The following is a 24,080-nucleotide window of genomic DNA, read 5'->3' on the forward strand; positions in this document are numbered from 1 at the left end:
GTGAAAGCTCCAGATGGCGCCTCGGGCGCTGAAAGCTGCCGGCTGCGCGCGTGCAAGCTCGCGTGAATGCAAGCGCTAGGCCGTGTGGCAGCACTTTGAAAACCTGTACACTAAATGTCTCAGCCAGACCAGCGCATGCGCTGGATCAGGCGAGATCTAATAATAGACTGCATTTTTATCTTAATTTAAACACCAAAACAAACGGAACAGTTCACATATAACTAGAGTTATAGATTCTTTAAGTGTTAGAAAATCAGTGCAAAATGATACATTGAAAATGTAACATTGCGGTCAGTAGGAAAAACCACTAGTGACAATCGGTTACTTGCAGGTCGAGTTGCAGGCTACCCTTGCATGGTAAAGGCGATGTGGGTCCCAGGACCAAGCCAAGACAGTAATTTCAATTTTACCTGGCCCATGGAACCCGCGTACAGAGGTGTCCTGACTGACCTTGGTGCTGAATGGGAGCGGGGGAAGAGAGCTGTTTTTACCACTGAAACGGTGCAGCAGGGGAAAGAGATGCAAAAAGATAACAATGTTGTGGTTGCTGACAATGGTCGAAGGTTGGATGGAGCGTTGAGCAAAGGAGTCAGTTGCTTGAATGGAGACCAACATGAATTGGCAGCTGTAAGTAAAGCAGAAAGTAAATTTGTCTTCCAGTGTTCCAGGGGAATGCGGTAGCTGCCTGTAACTTCATGGAAAGCAGGACTACAGTTACCACAATGCACTAGAACATCTGCATTTGCGCAGTCCCTCGGAGGGCCCAATGGACAGCGATTTTTCAGATTGGGATTGTTGTTTTACCTGCAGTTTGCTGGGGAACTAGCGACTCTAGTCTAGGGGAGTCTGAGGATGCTTCAGGCTTCCACAGGGGTCCCTCTGTTTGGGGCAACCGAGAGATGGCCTAGGATAAGTCTCAGGCAGTACCAAGAGTGTTCCCACAGGTGCAGGGTACCCCTCTTTTGCTTTCTGCAAGTTTTGTTATTACTGATATGGGTCTCTTCGTCTGTCCTCTTTGATTTAGGTTGTTCAGAACTGAGGTTCTGGAGGCAGGGGGTCCCTTAAATCCTACATTTAGGGGAGTAAGGGGTGTGGGAGCTAGTAGCCAATCGGCAACTAGTCCCTACAGCTTTTCTGCTCCTGGGGTGACGAAATCTGGAGGTGTGGGTCACCTTTTAAACCCAGAACAGTCTATTCCGCTGCTCGCCCTGGAGGTGTGGCTAGCCTTCTGGGGGTGTACACCTTCGTGAATAACTGATTTCCCACCTGCTAGGGTGCAAATGTTCCTGGGGCAGGGGGAGGGCTGTCTTCTCTACTGGGAGTCAGCCCTGGTGCATATTAGAGGCGGTGCAGCATTTGAAGCCCACCGCCTTGATGTGCCACTTCACTAGCCTGCTTGGGAGGAGGGAGGTGTGACCTCCTTTCTGTACAAGCCTTTGTTCCTGACTCCTGGGATTGATTAGACTGCCTGGCAGGAGGTCACAATCCTGTCTTGGTGGCAGCAAGCATGGGAAGCACTGGCTTGCCAGCCAGAGCACAGGGAAGCTTGGGCAACCAGGTGGGAAACCTCTAAATTAGCCACCTGGGTGTATGCCACATCACCCCAGACACAAGATTTTTGTCAGGGGTGAGAAGGTACGTTGTTTGATACCAAACAAGATATATTTAGGCGGTACCAAAATGGAGCTGTCACCCTCGAGAATGCCTGGGTGGCAGCCCATGTTATCCTATGGACTGCTAACACTTATAGTAGTTTCCGATGTGGAACGCCACTATAGGGACTAGGCTTGCATTTATATGTTCTCTTCTTTAATAGAATGCACCCTGCCTTCTGGGCTCCGGAGGCCTTCCTTAGAAGTCCCTGACATATATTAAAAATAATGTATTGGCTGTGCCACACATGGGGAGGGCACAGTCGAGTTTGAGCAGTTTGCACTGCTCCTGTAGTCTGCAATTTACTATCAATGTCCTGGGTACCATAGACTAAGGATTTATAAGGGGGTAAAGTCTTTGCCAATTTTGGATTGCTAAGTCGAACATGACAGTTTTGGGAGAGAGCACAGGCACTGGGGTCTGGGTAGCAGATTCCAGTGCACCATCAGAGTCATAGCCATCAACATTTGGAGAAAAACGCTGGGGGGTGGGGTGACCTTACAAAAAGGGCACTTTCCTACAATGCCACTCACCAGCCAGGTATCCAGATGCTGCATAGGCAGCAGACACTTTCAGTAGCCAAATCTGGAAGAAATAATAGCAGATTTTACAGTAAAAAGATCTAACAGGAGGGAGTGGGGCATAGTGAATACAACTCCTTTGTTCACCTGCTGGTTTGGAACATGACCTTTTGAATGGTCATTAGTCTACCTATCCTTCCATCACAGGCCCATCTGTTATTACAGCATTCTGAACAAGAATTGGTCCTACAGTTGGCCTTGCCTACGAGCAGCATGGCTGAAAGTTAAAAAAAGTAAATCATTATGACGTGACTAGTGAGGGCAGGTAGCGGCCACCAACATAGATGAAGGAAGGCATGAGGGGGAAGGCAACATGGATGAGGGAAGTCATATGGGGGCAAGCAACGTGGACGAGGGAGGGCGGAAGGAACACGGAGAGGGGAGAAGTACATGAGGGAGCCAGCTGAAATAGAATACACTCTGGTAGTTTGTTTAAACAAAGAACAAAGTAGTACTTCAAACAAATGAGCAGTGGAAGGACACAAGTAATGTGTCCATGTTCCAAGGGAGGTTCAAACACAAAATAAGAAGGAAGCCTACGACAGATGGTCTATAAGAAGCAATCAAACGAGATTGACATTGCGCTGACCAATGGTAAGCAATGTGTATCCTCTATGCTCACAGTAAGAAAACAAAAGGTCTTGAAGACATAGCACATACGCTGTCTAGACGAGACCTAACCAGAGTAATTGCATACAGTTATAAGTCTCTTCCAAAGAGGTGTACAGCATTTGAGGAAACCTCATTTCATCACAATTTGATCTGTGTCTTTCCTGCTTAGATATGGTAAGCCAAAACTGTGCAGCAAGAAGTCATGTGAAGGCTTGAAACCTTCACCTTGGAAAAGAAGCATTGGGTTTAATATGGTAATGCTTGCAGAGGCATGCACAAATTCTGCTGCAAGCATTGGCTTGTTAAAGCAAGACATACTGGCTTTATCAGTGCTTCTTTTCATCTAGTTTATGGCCATTTTTAGGTCGAGCCTAGGCGGCGCATGCTCTGCTCTGCGAGGCATGCTGTATTGATGTAGGGACTTGAAGCTCTGCCCATCTTTTTAATTGGCTCCTGTTACCGTCCTTGCAAAATTGTTGCTTTTCACTCCTCAATAAGCTTGTTAGGCCCTCCTGGGTACCGCCTTGTCTGCATTTGTAACCTCCCGTAACTAGTGGACCTTTTACTTGTCTTGTTACACGGTCTGGTTTATCTTGGCTGTGAGCACTATTTTGTTCAATGATTTGCACCTATTCCACCCACTACGTCATAGGACACCGGCCGCTTTTATTTTAATTACCAATGGTGGTCCACTTTAACTATAGCGGTTGCGTTTCTTTATTTATTTTAGCAGCGCGGTCCACACTAAGTATAGTGACCGCGCCTATTTATTTTTTTTGTTTACAAGCGCCCATGCAGCGCTTTCAAATTAATGAAGGGCGCTCCCTTTTCTTTAAACAAGCCATGTCTAAAGAAAGGTGCACAGCCGCTTTTAAAGTGAAAGCGCAGCATGGGGCGTTTTTACAAAAAAAGCATGTTTGTCAACTTGACAAACAGATGCTTTTTTTGTCAAAGCACCCACGCCACGATTTCACTTTAATGTCAGCCACGCCCCTTTTTTAGATGCGGCTTGTCTAAAGAAAGGGGCGTGGCCTCCATTAACATGAAAGCGCAGCATGGAGCGCTTTGACACAAAAAAATATTTGCAATGCAATAGGGCTCGCATTTGCGAGAGTTTAAGCTATTGGCACTGTAAATGCCAATAGCTCAAACTCTCTTAAATGCGAGACCTATTGCATTGCAAATGCTTGTTAGGTCTGGTTTTGGGACACATTCAGCTGTTACATCAGTCTCAGATAATCAAAAAAAATCATAGTGGCTTAGTGACAAACCTCTTCATCCATTGATCTGTTTATCTGTTGTTTATCTCAGTTTACAGCACAGGCAGTCAGCTCATTTCAGCCATTGGCTGGCTTGCACTTTGAGTTATGGGATTGTACCTGATCTTATGTGCACATTTGCCTAAAAAGAAGTGTATTTCAGAGACTTGGATGGTAGATAAATATGTTTTGCGAGTGCGTTTTTCCCATTCTGTAGCATTATATAATTTTTTCTCATACTTGTGTGTTTAAACAAAGTCTTCAGGTTACAGTAATTCAATGGTTATTGTGTTTAAATAAAGTCTTCAGGGTACAGTCATTCAATGCTAATTGTACCCCTATTTTGCACCAATAAGAATGATATTACCATGTGATGTAACTAAGAAGGGTTGATATATATATATATATATATATATTTGCCACCATGAACCAGACGGTAGTGGTCGAAACACGTTGGTTGGTGTTGATGGTGATGATAATGAGAAAATAAAAGGAGCCTGAATACATATTCCCTGGAGTGCAATTTTCAATTTGGTGGCAAGTAGACTGCGAGATTTGATTCCATCTAGTCTACTCACACCGGCCGAGCTGCGCGCTGCTAAGAATCGTTTGGTGGTATATATATATATATATTTTATTAGGTACAACTGACTGCTAGGCAGCAGCAACTATACAGTTCTCATAAAAATAGTATGCAATGACTGCTTTTTTAGTTTCTTTTTTATTGCACGCTTTTATTTTGTGAACTATGTATGCAACAGAAAAACTTAAAAATGACCATCGTAGCTGCTGCTAGACCTATTGGATTTGCAAATTATTGTTTTCTTACAGGGCTCACGCTTTAAAAAGGTTGGTTTTACCATAGACAATATTAATCAATGTGTATGCGTTTGCTATGGTTGTTCTGCATGTGGCAATTTTGAAATGTGCACACCACAGATTTTAAGTGTTAAACCCAGAGTTCGAAGTGGAGGGGGTCTAAGGGGCACGGCGTGCCGTATACTTTCAGACAAACAGTTCTCCCTACTTTTTTTAGGTCTCGCCTGACCCAGCGCATGTGCTGGCCATCGAGACTTTTTGTGAGGGCTCAAAAAATGCTACCATGGCCAGCCTAGAGCTACAGTGCATGTGCGCAGGCGCGTGCTTAGGAGCAGAGGCTGGCAAACCTCGTCATGCTCATTAAGCAACCGCGATCACTTTCACCCACGATCACTTTTGCGGCGCCCCTTTGATGTTCTCGTTCAAAGAACATCAAACATCAAAGAACATGTTGTTGTGTTAATGCTTTGCTGCGCCCGTTTGGCTTACAATGTGCTTTCTCTTTCCACAAACTCGATGTTTGTGTTCCTTTATTTTGAGATGCTTTAAGTTTTACTGTCACACACACAACCACACACACAACCACACACACACACCCACTCACACAACCACACATAACCCCACACACAACCACACACACAACCACACGCAGAACCACACAACCACACCCACACCACCACAACCACACCCACAACCACACCCACACAACCACACCCACACACCCAACCACACACACACCCAACCACCCCCACAACCACACACACACAACCACACACACAAGCACACACACAACCACACACACACAACCACACACAACCACACACACACAACCACACACATCGAACCACACACACACCACACACACAACCACACACCCCCCACAACCACACACAACCACACACACCCACACCCACACACACACACCACACCCACACACAACCACACCCATACCCACACACAACCACACCCACACAACCACACACAACCACACACACAATCACACACACAACCACACACACAACCACACACACAACCACCCCCACAACCACACACACAACCACAACCACACCCAACCGCACACACAACCACACCCAACCACCCCCACAACCACACACAAGCACACAAAACCACGACCATACACACAACCACACACACACCCAACCGCACACACACAACCACACAACCACACCCACACACAACCACACCCACACAACCACACACACACAACCACACAACCACACCCACACACAACCACACCCACACAACCACACACACACAACCACACCCAACCACACACAACCGCACACACAACCACACCCAACAACCCCCACAACCACACACACACAAGCACACACAACCACAAACATACACACAACCACACACAACCGCACACACAACCACACAACCACACCCAACCACCCCCACAACCACACACAAGCACACACAACCACGACCATACACACAACCACACACACACACCCAACCGCACACACACAACCACACACACACAACCACACACAACCACAAACACACCAAGCATTGGCATAGCCAATAGGTCTCGCCTTTGGGACCTTATAAGTGTTTAGCCACGCAACAGTTGATGTGGTTGCACCAAGGATATTGTGCTGCATAACTAAATACTTAGAAGGTCCCAACAGTTGCGTAACGAAACTTGAGGGAACCCCCCTGCAAAGCACATGGAGGGGGCCTCCCTCCCACGGCGGCGCGGCCCACCATCTACAACTTTGCCCTACCACCCAGAAATATTACATATTTTGATTTGAAACCTCCAACATTTAAATGAAATGCCTCTATATTGTCTTTCTCTAAGTTCTAATGAGAAAATGGGAAATGCTGTCAACTTACAAGTTATGACATTTGTAACAACACTGTCAAAAGCAGCTTATTTAACTGAGGCAGCAATCAGAACAATGCCAAGGAGTGATCCTATTGTCTCAGGAACTGCCTATGGCTGAAGAACAAAGAACAACTATGAAGGGTCTGAAATAGAATTGACAATACTTTGAAAGACCAACCCAAACCTGCAATTCCCTAAAAACTCAACTGACAATATACATGAGAAGTACACAAGCTATAACTCAGTATCCTGCGAAAGTCAAGAGAAATAGACTGGTGAATTATCTGCAGCCACACACTAGCGACTGTCAAGGGTTGTGCATGATAATAACGTGAACTGAAGAAGCAATTTCAATCACAATGTCTTTATTAGTAAGCATTGCAAAACAGGCAGGCAAACAAGGCTGAGGAACAACACTGTTTGGATGCTTCAGTACATTGATGCAGATGTTTGTCTGTTTTAATTGATCATTTCTGTAGTGTAAACAATGCTAAATACAAGATTTAAGGTACACGTATTACAAACAAGTGCAAGCAAGACCATAAATAACACTGCATGTAGAATAAAAACAAACCATATCAGCAAGTACCTAATGACAATCTATACAAACTGTAGTTGGTAAAGCAAAAGAAAAAGTGCAAATACTTTCAAAGTGAAAAATAAAGCAATCACCAGTCCAGCAATATACAAAAATCAAGCATGTTTTGTAAAACAATCCAACTTTCTTCTTGCATCAAGGTGAAAATACTTTCAAAGTGCATGGTAAACACAAGTCCAGTAGCTTCCCTTACAAGGACTGACCTGAACCACCAGACTGGGCCTTACTTCATAACAAACAGAGGCCTCAGACCTCAGTGTGTCAACACTGGCGGTATTTACAATTTACTAAGAGTATAGACACGCCTGCTAAATTACAGATTTACCATTGCCTCCAAATGGCTCTATCGTCACGTGTGAAACCGCCAGCCAGGCCTGGATTTTAAGCCAACAGCGCCTTGCATTCTGGGAGTTGTGCTGTGACCATCTAAGTAAGGGGTTAAACATTCCAGCATGCAAAGTGTTGTAGTATAAAAGCTACGAATGGACACGACATGGTGCCAATGCCACTTGGCAACTATGTTTTATACAAGCACAAGGGGATGTTTAATTTCCTCAACACAAGCTGCAGAAGTCTGGCGTCAAATAGCAAACACGTTGTGCGGAGAACCCAGAAACATGCTGCGTTTAGCCCCGGTGTATGGACCTGAGGTGTCATTCTCTAAGAGACCCAGAGGTAAAAGCCCACAGTTGTCTCTAATGCATGTTAGTGCCAGGCAGTGGTTGAAGTGGGGGAAAAAAGTAGGGGAACTGCGGGAGGAGAATCAGAGGGCGGGAATAACCAATGGATTGGGTCAGTGGGCGGAGTGAGAGGTGTGGCAGAAAGAGCAAAATATCCCAATTTTTTGTATTCGTTTCCCATTTCACTAACCGGTTACAGCTTATTACATTATTTAATTTAACCAATAGATACACGTTTATTTAAGGTTAAATATGTGTTAGTAACATTAAAATATATTCACAAAGTGGGATACATTTCCAATCATGGAATGTCCCAAATATCCTTAAAAGTGGAATCGCAAGCCATTTTTCTCCCAGCCATGGAGTTTCTGTCATCAGCACTTCTCCTACCTTTTTCCACAAGAGCAGTTGAAATGAAATGAAATGAAATAGCATTTATAAAGCGCATGGTTACCCTAAGGCATCCTAGCGCTAGGGCAGAAACCGCACTAAGCTGTGGCAATCAATTAGGGAAAAGCCAGGTTTTGAGCCACCTGCGGAAGTTCGATGTGGTCTGGCTCTTTACGTGGCTGAAGCAGCAAGGAGTTCCAGAGTTTAGCGGCATTGTAAGAGAAGAGCCGGCCGCCACTTTTGGACCTCTTGATTCTGGGAACAGACGCCAGGTGGAGGTCATTTGAACGTAACCGCCTGTTGGCTTGGTAGGGCTGGACAAAGGAAGAATTGATAGCAGGTCCCACACCCCCCTAGCATCTTATGGGTGGTGCAGAGGGCTTTAAAGTGGACTCTTTCCTGAATAGAAAGCCAATGTAAAGACCTAAGTGCAGCTTTGGCTGACTGGCGGCTTGGAGTACCCTCAAGAATCCTTGCGGCACAATTTTGCATGATTTGAAGTTTCTTAAAGACCGCACAGGGAGCACCGAGATAAAGAGCGTTGCCATAGTCCAGGCGGGATAAGATAAGTGCCTGGACCACAAGCTTTCTTGTTTGAGGGGGTAGCAAAGGCAACGCTTTACACAGCAGTCTTAGAATACCGAAGTAGGAGGCAACAACTTTCCTTGCTTGGGTTTTAAAGTTAAGCTCAGAATCAAGCCAGAAACCTAAACTCTTTATTTCGGGTTTGGGGACAGGACCATACATGCTGGCCAGATAGAGGAAACCTTGAGGGGGAGGGATTACCGAGCAACATAAGCTCGGTCTTATCACCGTTCAGTTTTAGATGGGAATGGCACATACACCTCATCACCTCCTCGAGGCATGGGCCAAGACAAATGGGGGAACTGGTTTTGTATTTAAATACCACCACTAATTGAGTGTCGTCGGCATATATAATTATATGCACCCCAAAGGGTAGAACAATGTCCGCAAGAGAAGCCATGTAATCATTAAAGAGAGTGGGACTCAGGGACGACCCCTGAGGCACTCCACAATAAAGGGGCCTAGGGCTTGAAATGGCTTCGCCCTCGAAGACCTGGAAGGATCTACCCTCGAGGAAATAGCACAGCCTATTCAGGGCTGTTCCTGTCACACCCAGATCTTTGAGTCAATGAATTAGGATACGGTGATTAACCATATCAAATGCCGCGCTGAGATCTAACAATATCACGGCTAGAGAACCACCTGCATCAAGAATCCTTCTAGAGTCTTCGGCGACTGCCAGTAAGGCTGTTTCAGTCCCTTGAGAGGGGCGAAACCCAGTTTGGGATGGATGCAGGAGTTTTCCAGCTTCAAGATGCGTAGAGAGAGTTCAAACATGAATGGCAAAATATCCTAGTTTGCAAATGTTTTCCACATAACTATGGCTTTGCCATATTTGCCACATAATACATCATCTGATGCATAATCTCACGATTTTAACTAATAAGTTGTTTATAGCTCAAACACACCAAAAGTTACTAAAAAATGTGACTTGTGCTGCTGTGAAGTAGAGGGCCCTTTGCAAAGGTTGACTGCTCACCTTTCTCATTGCTGCAGGTGTATGTTCCACTAGTACTAATAATGAAAAATCTTTGCAGAGACTGTTAGCATGTGTAAAAAATTCCAAATAATAAAGTATCAGAAAATTTACAGCACCACTAATACCAGTGTAGGGTATCAGGGCACTTTACATCACACATATTACACAGAGACAATCATTCATATGTGTGTAAATCACTGTGTAGGAAATGTTACATAAGACAAAGGACTACAAGGTGTAGGAGTCACATGACAACCATACTAGTAGGCAGCATAGTTTAATAGTGATTGGTCTGCAGAAACACAAACTCAGAATTAAAAACATAATACCATGGTTAGGGGTTCTCTTTAATAATCAGAATTGATTTCTACCCAAATGAACCCTTTTTTGCAACATTAGGCTAATCAAAGACTGGGGGGAAAAACATAACGCTCTAATTTATACCTTGCATGCATGCAGCTCTTACATGACAGTTAATAGCTCACTGTTCTATGTTAGGATTTTAACTTATTAACTGCAAGTAACAATAGGGTCTCTCTGACAAAAGCAGTAACCCACTGACCTATTCACATTATGTGCACTTTGTGATCTGCATGGCGCATGTTCTTAGCAGCATGCATATTACACCTCTGCCATTCCTTTTCATGAGTCAAACCTTCCACTAGACAAAACACCATCTCTCTCTACTAAGAACATTAATCACTGGAGTTATCAAGACATTTTTTTTGTTGGCCAAAAATGTTGGAGGCCCGGAAGGAGGCAGCAAGTGCTTTTAAAACCATAATATACTTACAAACACGATGCCCCCACCTGAAGTTAGCGCCCGGTGCGGTCGCACTGCCCTAGAACCACCCTGCTCAAGGGTACTTTGACCTCAGTGACAGAGTCACTGCCACTCTATGGTGTGCTGCTTCATAGGTCTGTCCCCAAGACTGGGGGTGAACTTCATGGATAGTGGTGGACAGGCCTTCAAGGTTAATCCACACTTGCCACCGCTAGGGTCCACCTGCTGGTGCTAAGACACCAGGGCTTTTAAGATCTTGCGGTGCCTTCTAAGGTGTAGCACAGGAATGTGCTCCCTCAGGAGAGTGGTCTGGGAGCCTGGTCGTTAAGGCTGAACCTGGTTCACCAGTTCCACTTCAGCAGCTCTGACTATAGCGCCACATCTTCTCCCCCACTGACCACCATACTGCCCCACTGAGAGAAACTTGCACTGCACTGACCCGCTATAAACACCTGGATGTGACTCAATTCTAATTATGCACTAGACAAGAGCAATATGTTGCCTAAAAAAAATTAACAACATCCTAGAAAAAGCAAACACTCATAGGGAATGCAAGATTAAGTAAAGCATGTGAAATGTAAGCAGGAACAACATGGTTACCTTTTTCCTTTTACACTCATTATTCTGAAATTAGTGAGTGCTATTGCATGAAAAGGTAAGGCCATGACTACAGGGCCCGAAGGGACCCATTTCAGTGCCCATTGCTTATATTCTTTCAAAACACATTTTGTTTTCCAATTCACCCATCAAGCAGGTATTTCAGTACCTCCAGGCAAGGTGCACTTTCCCACACAGGGAAAACAATGTTGTTCAAAGAGAGAGGAGTAAACAAAAGTATCACTTCACTGGCAAACACTGTAAAGTGGCGCTAATGTGTTTAGGTTTAAATAAATCAATCTGGCCACCTTGCAACCACTCTGTCTTGCTTTAATTAGTTATTTATTTTTCAAATTTGGAATGTTTTATTTCTCTCCACCCCGAGGCTGCACTTGTGTCAGAAAAAGACGTATCCAGCAAAAATGTCATTCTTTTTTGGATCCATTTCACAGTGGAGCAAATAAACTAAACGAGGAAAGAGAGGATAATACCCGTTTCTTGAAGTCTCGGTTTTCACTAAGTGAGGAGCGAGACAGAAAGAGAGAGAAGACTCGGAGGCCGCCGTGGCATGCGTGCACAGTTAAATTTATGGGTGCTTGGGGAGGCTGAAGAGGCTTGCTTGCAGGCGCAGCCGTCTCCTTCCGCTGAGAGTGAGGGGGCCCCTGGAGGGTGGGGGCACCCCGCACCGCGGGGGCTGCGGGGGCCTGTGTTACGCCCCTGGGTCCCAAAAGCGAGACCTATTGGCTATGCCAATGCTTCTTGTTTAAGGATGCCTTGGTTAATGCTTCAGCTGAAGTGTAAGGCAGGGAGTCTCCTGTGCTGTAAAACCGAAGGAGAAGCTGAAAGCTGAACAAGCCTTCTCAAGGGTGCCTGCTTCCCTGAAAGAAATCTAAATTTGCGCAACTGGCCAGTCTGCAAATGTATAGGGTGAGAGGGTGTTTGGGAAGCCCTTATTGTCTTTAATTAACAGAATCACTTAAAGCTTCCTGATGACATATTTATTCTCTGTGAGTGTTATTGCAAAGGAGCTGCCAGCTAAGTTCTGAAGGGAGAGCTTTTAAAAGACAGTTATAATAAAAATGCAATATGTACAGTCTGGGTATCACTAAAATCTATATTTTGGGAACACTTTTTTACCTTAATCCTGTTGCGCATTGTGCAGCTGCCTATATGATACGGTGTGTAATGCAAGTTTAAAATAACGACTTGTTCACAGTGCTTTCTGCCACAGACTGGGACGCTGTAGCACTAAAAATACTCAAGCCCCCATTCTCCACAGCACCAACCAGGATTCAATACTGTGGTTTTCCGGTGCAGTACTATAACTCCTAGAGTTTTAATAATGTCTGATAGTGCGTTGCCCACTAATTAACTTAAATTGACTTCAATAATCATTTAAGCTGTATGATATTTTAAATGTAGTTACCTGAAGGTAAAACACCGAAGAAAGTTACTGAATATTTTGTTTTTTCGGCCACGCTCACTCACCTGCCCCCATTGCGTGGAGCTTCACAGTTCCCATACTTTGTTTAATGCACTTCGACCACTGGTTAGACCCAGTGTTAGAAGTGGGGGGGAAAAAGGAAGGGCACGGCGTGCCCCTACTTTTAAAAATTATGCTAGTCCGTTCCCCTACTTCTTCATTTAAAAAAAAGCGTCCCGGGACTGCCCTAATTCAGGCCCGGTTCTACCGGGTGGGCCGGGCCCACCCAAACATTATCCTGGCCCACCCAAACTGGAGCCTTGGCCCTTGCAGTAAGGGCTTGAAGGGAGGCGCGCAACGCCATGGGGCTCAAAGTGCTTTCCTGTCTCCATCTCCTGTTGCCGCCATCCATTTGCACATCGAGCTTCATCTGTGTGTGTGCGTGTGTGTGATCGCGTGCGCCCGTGCACACGCGTGTGCTCCCACCGACACTCGTGTGTTTATAGGCCAGGTACATCTATCTATACCCGTGTCCTTCATAGGAAGCTATGTTGGTGTCGTTTCTTTATGTAAAGCAATCTTTTTCGATGTATCCGCATTGCTGGTGTCACAATGTCTACAAGGGCTCCTGTAGCAATACGAAAACATATTGCGTTGGTGCTTTGAACTTCACTCTGCAACTGCAGTAATAAAACCGGAGCAGTCCACAATTAGCATTTCTAATTTTAAATTCAAATATGGTTAGCTCTATTTACCAAACCATGTTAAGAGCAGCGTCTGGCCAGTTATTCTAATAAAAAACAGGATATATTTTGCTCTCAGATTTAGGATCTGGCTCCCTTCAAATTATACTTCACTTCCTGTTGTAAAAAAAATAATTACTCATGAAATCTTAATCTTCATAGAGCCTGTTGAGGGGTTTGTCAGTTGATCCAGCAAAAAGTAAATATGTGTTAAATTTTGAGGTTACTGTGTGGCTCTATGTGTGTGTGGGGGTGGCTCTGTGTGTGTGGGGGTGGCTCTGTGTGTGTGGGGGTGGCTCTATGTGGGGGTGGGGGTGGCTATGTGTGTGTGTGTGGGTGGCTCTGTGTGTGGGTGGCTCTGTGTGTGTGGGGGAGGGTCTGTGTGTGTGTGGGTGCCTCTGTGTGTGTGGCTCTGTGTGTGTGGGTGGCTTTTTTGTATGTGGCTCTATGCGTGGCGGGTCTGTCTGTTTGTGGGTAACTCTGTGTGTGTAGGTGGCTCTGTGGGTGGCTCTATTTGTGTGTGGGTTGCTCTATGTGAGTGGCTCTGTGTGGGTGGCTCTGGGTGTGTGGCTCTGTGTGTGGGTGCAAATGCAATAGGTCTCGCATTTGAGAGTGATTAAACTATTGACATTGTAAATAACTATCACCCTTATGCATCAAGCCAAAATCCAGTCGGTAAAATACCGATTCCTTATTAGCTCCCGGTATTAAGTAGAAAATACCCAATCCCAATGCATCAACCCAAAAGCAGAAATCGGTATTTAAGGAATCCTTAAATAGCGATTCTTTAAATAGGGATTCCTTAAATACCGATTCCTTAAATAGCTCTTGCATTTAAGGAATCCCAAAGTGAGATTCCTTAAATGCAATGCATCAAAGTTAAAAAATTAGCGATTTCGCTAATAAGGGGAGCAAATTACCATGAAGATGAACTGCATGGTAATTTGCAAAAACTTTGAAAAATGCACTTTTGTGCATTTTTCAAAGTGTCATGTTGCGCACACACATGCCCTTAGAGCATGTGTGTGTGCAACATATGTGCACATATCATTTTCAGGGGTGCAACAGGGTGTCCTTTTGACACCCTGGCACCCTTGAAAGTGCTCCAGCTATTAGCGATTCGGTAATACCGAATCGCTAATACAGAATGGCTTTACATTCATTCCTATGGGCCTCCAAGCCCATAGGAATGAATGGGTAGGTATTCCTTATTACCGATTCGGTATTACCGATTCGGTAATAAGGAATGTTAAGGAATCGCTATTTGAATAGCGATTCCTACATGCATAGCCTTTTGCTATTCCTTATTAGCGATTCCTTATTTTTCGCTAATAAGGAATCGCAAATGCTAATGTTGATGCATATGCCCCAATGCCGTTTCTTTAAATGTTTTAAAAACAAAAACATAAACAAAAAGAATGTCATGAGCAATGCCAATAGCTCTAACTTTAACAATGCCGAGACCATTGCATTGTAAATGCTTGTTGAGATTATCGCAGCCGTACCTGAGTACTTCACAGGTCTTTAAAAGACTATTTACATGTTAACGAGGCTTAGTTTATTTTTTCACCCCTTCATCTCCAACAGGGGCATGGCGACAAATCCTTTCTTTGGCCGCGGTAACCTTTGCCTACTGTCCTGCTGCGTGGATATTCTTTTTCTATGCAGCGCAGGAGAAAAGAAGTTTGTTTATTTTGATTCACCTTTCCCAACCCCTGCAGCTGCTTATCACTTCAGGCTGCGACACTAAGTTTGACTAATGGAGTAGGTAGGAGAATGTGTCACTATTTGTTTTTCTTTTTAAAATCTTCACAGGCCCAGCAGGACATGTACTTTGTGTGTGCTTCATTTAATCCGTTTTTATCATTATCATGGCTGATGCAGGACAACAATAGGACAATAAAAAAATGCCCAGATAACGCTGGCTATTAATGATCCTGCTGGAGAGGAATAATTTCTCTGTTAGTAGTTAAGTGCAGATGAACTGTATTTTATGTGGAAGCTCAGTGGGTTACTGTCATTGTGACAGAGATCCTTGTGTTACTTGCAGTTCAGAAGTTACAATCCTAACATAGGACAGTGACCAATGAACTGTCATCAAAGAGCTGTATGCAAACCTGAATGGTATAGTTAGAACTTTGCGGGTTTTTTTTGTGATATAGTTAGAACTTCCCCAGTCTTTCATTATTCTAATGTTGCTAAAATGAGTATCTTTGGGCAGATATACATTTTTATCAGTAAAGCCAACCCCTAACCACTGGAGTACTCTTTAAATCCTGAGTTTGTGCTTCTCCAGACCAAACCCTCTTAAAATAACTGCCCACCAGTATGGATGACATGTGATTCATACACCTTGTAATCCTCATTGGCTTATGTGACATTCCCTGTAGGCTGATTTACATACTTGTATGGTTCGTTGTCTCTGTATAATGTGTGCATGGTGTAAAGTACTGACACACACTACACTGATATGAGTAGCGCTACACAACAAATGAAATGCATACGAGAGAGTGGCTACGTAAAGCTGAGGGGCACTGTTGGAGGGTGGCAGTGAGGGAATCCGAGGAGGAGGTAGTGGGAGGGGCTATGAAGCGATGAGGGGCACTGTTGGAGGGTGGCAGTGAGGGAATCCGAGGAGGAGGTAGTGGGAGTGGCTATGGAGTGATGAGGGGCACTGTTGGAGGGTGGCAGTGAGAGAATCCGAGGAAGAGGTCATGGGGTGGAGGGGGGAGGGGGAGCTAGGGAGAGATGAGGGGCACTGCTGGAGGATGGTAGTGAGGGATTCTGAGGAGAAGGTCATGAGGGGGAGGGGCTACAGAGAAATGAGGGGCACTGGTGGAGGGTGGCAGTGAGGGAATCCGAGGAGGAGGTCATGAGGGGGAGGGGCTATGGGGAGATGAGGAGCACTTGTGGCGTATGGCAGTGATTATTGGTGCCGTGCCAAAAAAGACTTTCGCATCAGCGCTAAAGCCGGCCCTGTCATGGCCTTTCTTTATTTAATTAGCAGTCGGGTCATAAGGGCTACTGTGGAACATACTTTAAAGTGTGTGCTAATTATATTTACTGCTATATTCAATGTTTTAAGTTTGAAGGTGATTTTACTAATGTTTTTACTGGGAAAAATGAAAGTGGAGCCCAATGGTGCCTGATATGGGGCTGGGGCCCAAGGTCAGCTGTGAGATAAGGTGCACTGGAGAGGAGTAGTGGATAATCAAGCCTGCAAGGGAGTGCGTTGCGGAGTCTGGGGTCAGGTGGAGGTAGTAATGAAGAGGGATCCTCCATGAAGGCTCGAACAGAGGGAGCCCAAGTAGTGTCACTTGCCTGATACTACCACCTCAGAAACCTCCTCTTCCCATCAAAGGAAAATTACATAGAAAAAACAGTGTTTGAGAGTGATAATATTTAGAAAGAGATTTGGAAAAGAGTGCGATTTACTGGGCCTTGTAAGACTAAGAAGAGATAAAGGAGGGCCCTGAAGCAGGCCTGGAGTTGACCAAATTTTTTTTCAAGATGCACAATATTTTCCTCCCATAAGTAAATGTTTACCTCCACTTTGCCAAGGCCTGTGTTTTGTCCTGCTTGCTCACATGTTATCTCACTCAGGCTCACTACCCCCATTATTCATTCTCATTCACTTTCCCTTTTACTCAAAATTGCTCACTTGCACTCACTCTTCAACATTCGGTATCACATTCTCACTCTCACTCAGTCTCACCACTTTTTCCTACTCTGATTACCTCATTCTAACTTACAGTTTCACTTTCTCTACGTGACTCCTTCTCACTCACTTTCCCTCACTTTCATCGACATACACTCTTTCACTCATGCTCAGTTGCATTCAGGCACTCAATCATTCACACCCACATTTACTTACTCGCACTCATTCTTCTTTGCAGGACACTTGAATACATATGTGCTATACTATGTTTGAGCAGCTAGCTGGCTGACATGAATAAGAATTATTTATTTATTTATCTCACTTGTAAAGCGCACTCTCACCTAACAGGCATCCTGGCGCTGACAATCAAGAGTGCACAATTTGTGGATAAGAAGGAGCCCTTGTGGGTTTCCGTGAGTCAGATCAGATTCTCTTGAAGAGTTCCTTTGTCTCTGAGCCCTGCTTAACACATGTGTACAGGAGGAGCCCTATATTCATGTCCTCAATGTTTGAGACAAAAAATACTCATTGATTTCTGAACGAGAGTAAAAGCGTTAAGGTAACATGTTGTTCCTGCTTATATTTTGCATGCTTTACATAATCCTGCATTCCCTATGAGTATTTGCTTTTCCCAGAATGTTGTTACTTTTTTTCAGGCACTGCATAATTTGAAATGAGTCACATCCAGGTGCTTATAATGGGGCAGAATTGGGTTGTAGCTGAAGACAGTGCGAGTTTCACTCAGTGGGGCAGAAGGGTGTTCGGTGGGGATAGGATGTGGCATTATGGCCAGAGCTACCAAATTTCAACTGGGGAACCTGGTTCAGCCTTCATGCCTTGTCCATCAGACCACTCCTGAGGGAGCACCCATGATAGACTTTAGCAGGCCCCAATAGACCTTAGAAGCCCTGGTCTCTTAGCACCAGCAGGTGAACCGTACCGGTGGCCAGTTGGGTAAACTTGAAGCCCTGTCCACCACAATTCATACCGAAGTTCACCACCAGTCTTGCGGGCAGGTCTACAAAGCAGCACACCCTAGAACAGCAGTGGCTTTGTCACGCAGTAGTTTTCCTGCAATAATAAAAGTCTCCCACACAACTCCCACGGTTTTTAACGCATTCATAGATTTACAAGGACTTGTACTCCTGGGAATGCGGCAAAATCTTGCGCTGGCCCAGAGGAGGCATAACTAGGAGAAATATCTTTATTTCTCCTTTTTTTTCTCTTTCAAACTGTGCTTTATTCTGCAGCCCACATAGAAAGATGAAAAAGCCTCTCAAGATAGTTTTTGTACAGGAAGGTGCCCCTTCCTGCACAAAAACAATCCTGCATGCAAAGGAGGCACCCTTGCACCATGGGGCAAGTGTGCCTGCGTTGAAGCTAGGCTGTCGAATTGGCGCCAGTGCAGGGGAAAAAGACTGGAATGCACCATATTGGATAAATACGGCACATTCCCGCCCTTTCCCTGTGACGCAGGGCAGCGCAGCAAAGTAACTTGCTGTGCTGCCCTGCGCCACCATTCCCATAAATATGTCCCTAAGCTCACAAATAGTAAATTGACCACACTAATTATCTGTGTAAGAGCATGTATTGATAAACACAATGAGCCACTGACCCTTTTCTTGGACCTTGTTGAGTTGCCAAGCACAGCAGCAGATCTAATCTTAGATACCTTACTTGCATGCTTAGAGAGACACGTTTTTACTGATGAGTATTTAAAAAGTCATTTGGTTCAGCTTGTAACAGATGGTGCTTCCAATATGATAGGTAGGAAATCCGGTGTGGCAACTCTTCTGAAACTGAAATATCCACAGTTGAGTGTATGGCACTGTGCTAACCACAAGCTGGAGCTTGCTGTGGGTGATGTTTGTAAAGAAGTCGCAGGCATTAATCAGCTCAAAGTTTTTTTGGATAAACTATATACCACCTACCATGCCTCTCCGAAAAATCAGAGAGAGCTTGGGGAATATGCTCTGGAGGTAGAAGTAAGACTTCTGGCAATTGGAAAGGTGCTAGATATACGTTGGGTGTCCTCAAGTGAAAGATCTGTGAGAGCTGTTTGGAATAACTACAAAGCACTTAGTAAACATTTCATGGAATCTTCCAAAGACTCAACGAGGAGTGACATTGAGCAGAGGAAATATGCTGGTTTAAACCGTTTATTAACCTCCCTGGTGTTTGTTGAAAATATGGGCATTTTATATGATGCTCTCACAGAATTGGGTGACCTATCCAGAAGGCCGCAGCGGCGTGATATGACCATATATGAGGCCGATCGTTCAATACAGATGCAGATTTTAGTGTTTGAATCAATGGCTGATTCACCTGGGCCCTTTGGTTGCTACAACTGCATTAGATGCTGCTGAACGGATGCAGTTTGGTGGTGTAGGACTGCAACAGAACAAAGGCTGTGTTAGCATCAATAGGGCACCGTTCTTTAGGAGCTTAGCAAATAACCTGCGAAAAAGGATGACAATGTCCAATGCATCAAATGTTTCTAGATGCACAACCACAAACAATGATGAAATAGAATACAAAGAGTTAGTACATAGAATGAAACTCCTACAACCAGTTTATTGGCCAGATCCAGTAGACATCTTATACGGTGAGGGAGAACTACAAAACCTTTGTAGCAGGTTGCATGTATTTGATACCAGGCAGTACATCCTTGGTTTCAGAGAGTACAAACAAAATAAAAATTGCATCTCTGAAAGCCTGAAACCATTAATGCACATTATAAACACCTTTTGTACCTCAACTGCTGAATGTGAACGGGGCTTTAGTGTAATGAATGATGTGCTCACACCACTGCGGAACAGAATATCAATCAATCGTCTGTCTTCTACAATGTTCATAAATATCGTGGGGCCACCTGTCATAGAATTTAAACCTGAATTTTATGTTCAGAAATGGTTAGAAAAGGGAGGAGAAATGCAGATGAAAGAAACTGCATGGCTCGGAGACAAATGGCTTATGATTACTTATAAGCGTATTTGGAATATTCTGTGATTGGAAACATGTCCCACGTTGTAAATGAATTAAATATAAACAACTTATATATTAAACCCCAAATAAACATGTTTATTGATTCTTTGAATTAAATAACTTTATAAGCTGTAACTGGTCAGTGAAATGCCAAACGTTCAAAAATTGGTATGTTTTGCTATTTCTAGCCACACCTCCGACTCCGCCTACTAATCCAATCCTTGGGTTATTCCCGCCCCCTGAGTCTCCGCCCACAGTTCCCCTACTTTTTTTCCCCCACTTCGACCACTGGTTAGACCAGTAAGTGAGGGTGATAGCACGTTCATAACTTTAATGCAAGTTGCATGTACTTGAAGCGTAAACTTTATAAACTCGGTTACTTCTCCTGGCAGCAGAGGAGGGAAAAGTGCCTACCACGTTAGAGTTCCACCGAGGGCGTGGTTTTGTCACTCTAGCTGAGGGGAGGGAAGGGGGAGGTGAAATGGAAGGGGGAGAGGGAAGGAAACGGAGGTCTGGCTGCACCCTGCCGCGGAGCTCTAATCTCGTGCTTTAAGAATGGAGGCGGCGGGGGAGGAGCAGGGGGACAGCTGGTTTCAGTGCGTGAAGAGGTCAGTGCCCTGCTTTATATAACACTGCCCCCCTTCGGGGGGTTTTTAGGGTTTGACTCGCCGTTTGCAGCAACTGCTGCAGAAAGTTGCACAGGGGACGTCTCCACGCAGCACTGTTTCCTGTCCCGGTTGCTTTACGTTTAACCGCTCTCTGACCAGTTATCTGCTCAGTTTGTTGACGAGCTGTTCTTTTCGTCCACACTGTAAATACTGCCAAATGCAGTGCAGATAGCTATGTCTGTCAGGAACAGCGGAGCCGATATGTTTAATGTAAAAAGAGAAGTCAGTTTTGTCCTTGAGTGACATCTGTAACGTGCTCACTGCACTGGCCTGCTCCCCCACATCCCCGTGAAACTTGTGCTGCCGCTGATATCTTGAACATTCCTTCTATTTGCATACCAAAGGAATCCATCCAGTGCTGGTGTTTTGCTCCCAATAAAACTTTAGTCTGGGTTTTTCCGGGTACAGGTCAGACTTCCAGTGGCATGTAGGAAGACCGGTGGAAGGTAAGTGGCAAAAGACGGCAAACTCGGTTTTAAACTGGGCTTGTGTTTTGAACCGTTTATGGGGCATCTCTCCATCTATGCACACACTTGTAAAGACCGTCCGTATACGTAGTCCGCCATACATTGAAACGTGGTCCTGGGTCTGTTGCGGACAAACACATAATGAGTTCTTTAATGGGGAAAGCTCATGTGAACTCGTGGCTCGTTCACATCTCGTTCATTCTTAAAATTAACATGAAACGTGCTATACGTAACCAACGCTTCATATTAAGGATGGGTTTGCCGAATCATTTTTTGACTGTTATTCTAAACATTTCCCCCCGATTTTCCCTCTCATAAAAATGAACTAAAATGTTGCAGGCAGTTTCCCCTCTTACTACAAGCTATTTGTTTATGCTTTTCCAAAAAGTCGACGTTTTGATCTCTTTAGAATCCTGATTGTTTGAGTGCCACCCCATCGATCTGCCCCCCCCCCCCCCCCCGTATTGATTGCTATTTCCAATTGGTGCCCAATAATTTCTGTAAACACCCCTTGATGGATTGGAAGATGCATAGATGTCCCAGGAATAACCTGGTGACTTGCTAGAGGTTCTAATAACATGAACATTATTGCAGTTTATACCAAAACACACTTTTAAAAACTATCAAGTGTGGGGGCGGGGACATTTATTCGACAAACAGTTCTGCATGTATTTCTTCCCCGTGAAGTGTGCATTTTCCAATATTCTGCCGTACTAGATTAAACTTCCAGCTTTTTACCTTGTTTAGATTTGATTAAAACTTAAAAGTGTTAGAAGTAATTGTAATTAAAGTATGTTTGTTGCTCGTAAAAAAATGTTTGTTTGGCGTACTAAATGCTCAATTTTTTATCCTGCTGATTGTGGTGGTATATTGGTTATTTTGGAATTTCCTAACATGTTGTTAATCTGTTTCTCTAATAATGTTACAATTTGAACGCACTTAGTATTTCCACAGTGGCCTGACCTGAAAGTACCTCTTGAGGTATTTTATAGGCTTGCATGCGAGTTACCTTCAAAGCTATGTTGAGAGAACTCATACAAAGTAGAAATGCTCAGTTCTCTTTAATGCATCCACAATGTACCTGCACAGCCACCAATAGCCCAGCTCTTCACTAACTGTCTATATTGTTGCCTAGGGGGATCACATACCATATGATGTATGCAGGAATCCAAGGGGCTGCATCTAAGTTAAAGAGGCATGAACATACTTATTAAAAATATAGGCCCCAACAAGCTTCTGAGGCCGACTGCCAGCACAACAGGAAGTGTCCACACATCGCTTAATATGCAGGCACAAAATTATTCTAATGTGCCTGCTTATATACTTTAATTCTGGGATTTCTTTACAAGGAGATCGGCCTACCTAAATGCATGTCCTAAGGAGCATACACTTAGAAATGTATAGGTTGGCTTATTTAGTGGCTTGATCCCTTGGACAAGCAGTTTATTGGAAAAACTTTCCTAAGAACCCACATGTCAAGTGGTTTTCTTTGCACCAGAATCTGTATTCTGGCTTAACAGATTTTTATGGTTTCACATTGCATCCGGATGCTCATGATTCGTTCTTGTCATCAAGAACCAGATTTGTAGATTTCTGCCACGCTGCTTTTTACCTGGTGTATTATGATGATACACAAGCAAGTTTATTCGTTTAAATAGGATGTGGCACAACACTCAACAATATTTGGTGTCGTAGTAAGTGTCCTATAATTCAGCAACGTATTTCAAAGCTAAACACGGCCATTTTATGTTCACTCTGCAAATCAGAGTATGGACATCAGTTCCACATTGTCTATACACCATAAAGATGCATTCTCCTTGATGATTCTATATTCAGATTGCAACTCTGTTTACAGTGTGCCTTGATACATAAACAACAACTTCAAATAATCCTAAGAGGTATTTATGTAGCTATTGTTCATACTCCAACTGCACTCATTAACTGGTCCATTTCTGTACTGTGTCTGTGTATTTTAAGAGTGGAATACACTCCACACGTCCAAATAGTTATGGTAGTCCTCCAGAGGATTTTTTTCAAGAGAATTTTGCCCCGGTTGAGCCTCACCCACATAACACCCTGACAATTTTTCTTGCCCTGCCTCATAGGCTCACTTAGTACTTCTTTCGCTCGGATTCAGTAGTGGATTGATTTATGCAGCCTTAAGCTCTACCCTTTTAAGAACAATATATTTTTATTTCCTCCTCTTTTGCTGCTCAGAGCCATTCAGTATCTAATATCTATCCATTAGTTTTGTCCTCATTCTTTCCCCACTACCCTCAATTTCAGAGTTAATTTCCACAGTGAAATACTGCCAAATTTGAACCCCCACATAATTTCCTAGCTGTCAACTCAATATTCACAATCAAACTTACCTTCTATTTATTCTGTCAAACTAGAACCTTTCCTTCTATATCTTCCCTTCCACTCGCTTAAACTGTCAGAATTTGTTTAGAGGACCACGGGTCAAGCAGGAGCTACTGGACCAAGCACATTTTTCTGCGCAACACCTCTGGATTGGCTACTACTCTCCAGCACCCATCAGTCCGAGCCCCAGTCACCACAGAAGCCAACACTAAATATTCTTTCTCCCCATACAGGACACCGCTCTGTTCAAAGAGACCCAGTGTCAGGGGCATTATACAATACCTGAATCCTTGCAGCCCAGTCAGCCAGGTCTTAGCTTTTCATCATACTCATAATTTGCATTTGCATTTGCCTTTCTTCTGCCATGACCAACTCTA

At 44.2% G+C, this 24,080-nt stretch overlaps 1 protein-coding gene across 8 annotated transcripts in view; it reads left to right on the top strand.

Moving 5' to 3' along the window:
- Positions 1–24,080, top strand: part of ACACB (acetyl-CoA carboxylase beta) — a 2,187,049-nt gene that overhangs the window by 291,156 nt on the left and 1,871,813 nt on the right. For 2 of the 8 annotated variants that reach the window (XM_085633348.1, XM_085633349.1), the window contains exon 1: positions 20,955–21,318. The exons of 4 other annotated variants lie outside the window; for them this stretch is intronic. Coding sequence is in view for 2 of the 4 variants with exons in the window: in XM_085633347.1 (XP_085489473.1) it covers positions 20,760–20,812 (53 nt within the window). In the remaining 2 variants the exon portion in view is untranslated. Of the gene's footprint in view, positions 1–20,652; positions 20,813–20,954; positions 21,319–24,080 lie in introns of those variants that run through there. 2 more of the 8 variants (XM_085633347.1, XM_085633346.1) reach the window with 2 other exon arrangements.

Source organism: Triturus cristatus, chromosome 11 (genome assembly GCF_964204655.1).
Source record: "Triturus cristatus chromosome 11, aTriCri1.1, whole genome shotgun sequence".
In the NCBI taxonomy this organism is placed as follows: Eukaryota; Metazoa; Chordata; class Amphibia; order Caudata; family Salamandridae; genus Triturus; species Triturus cristatus.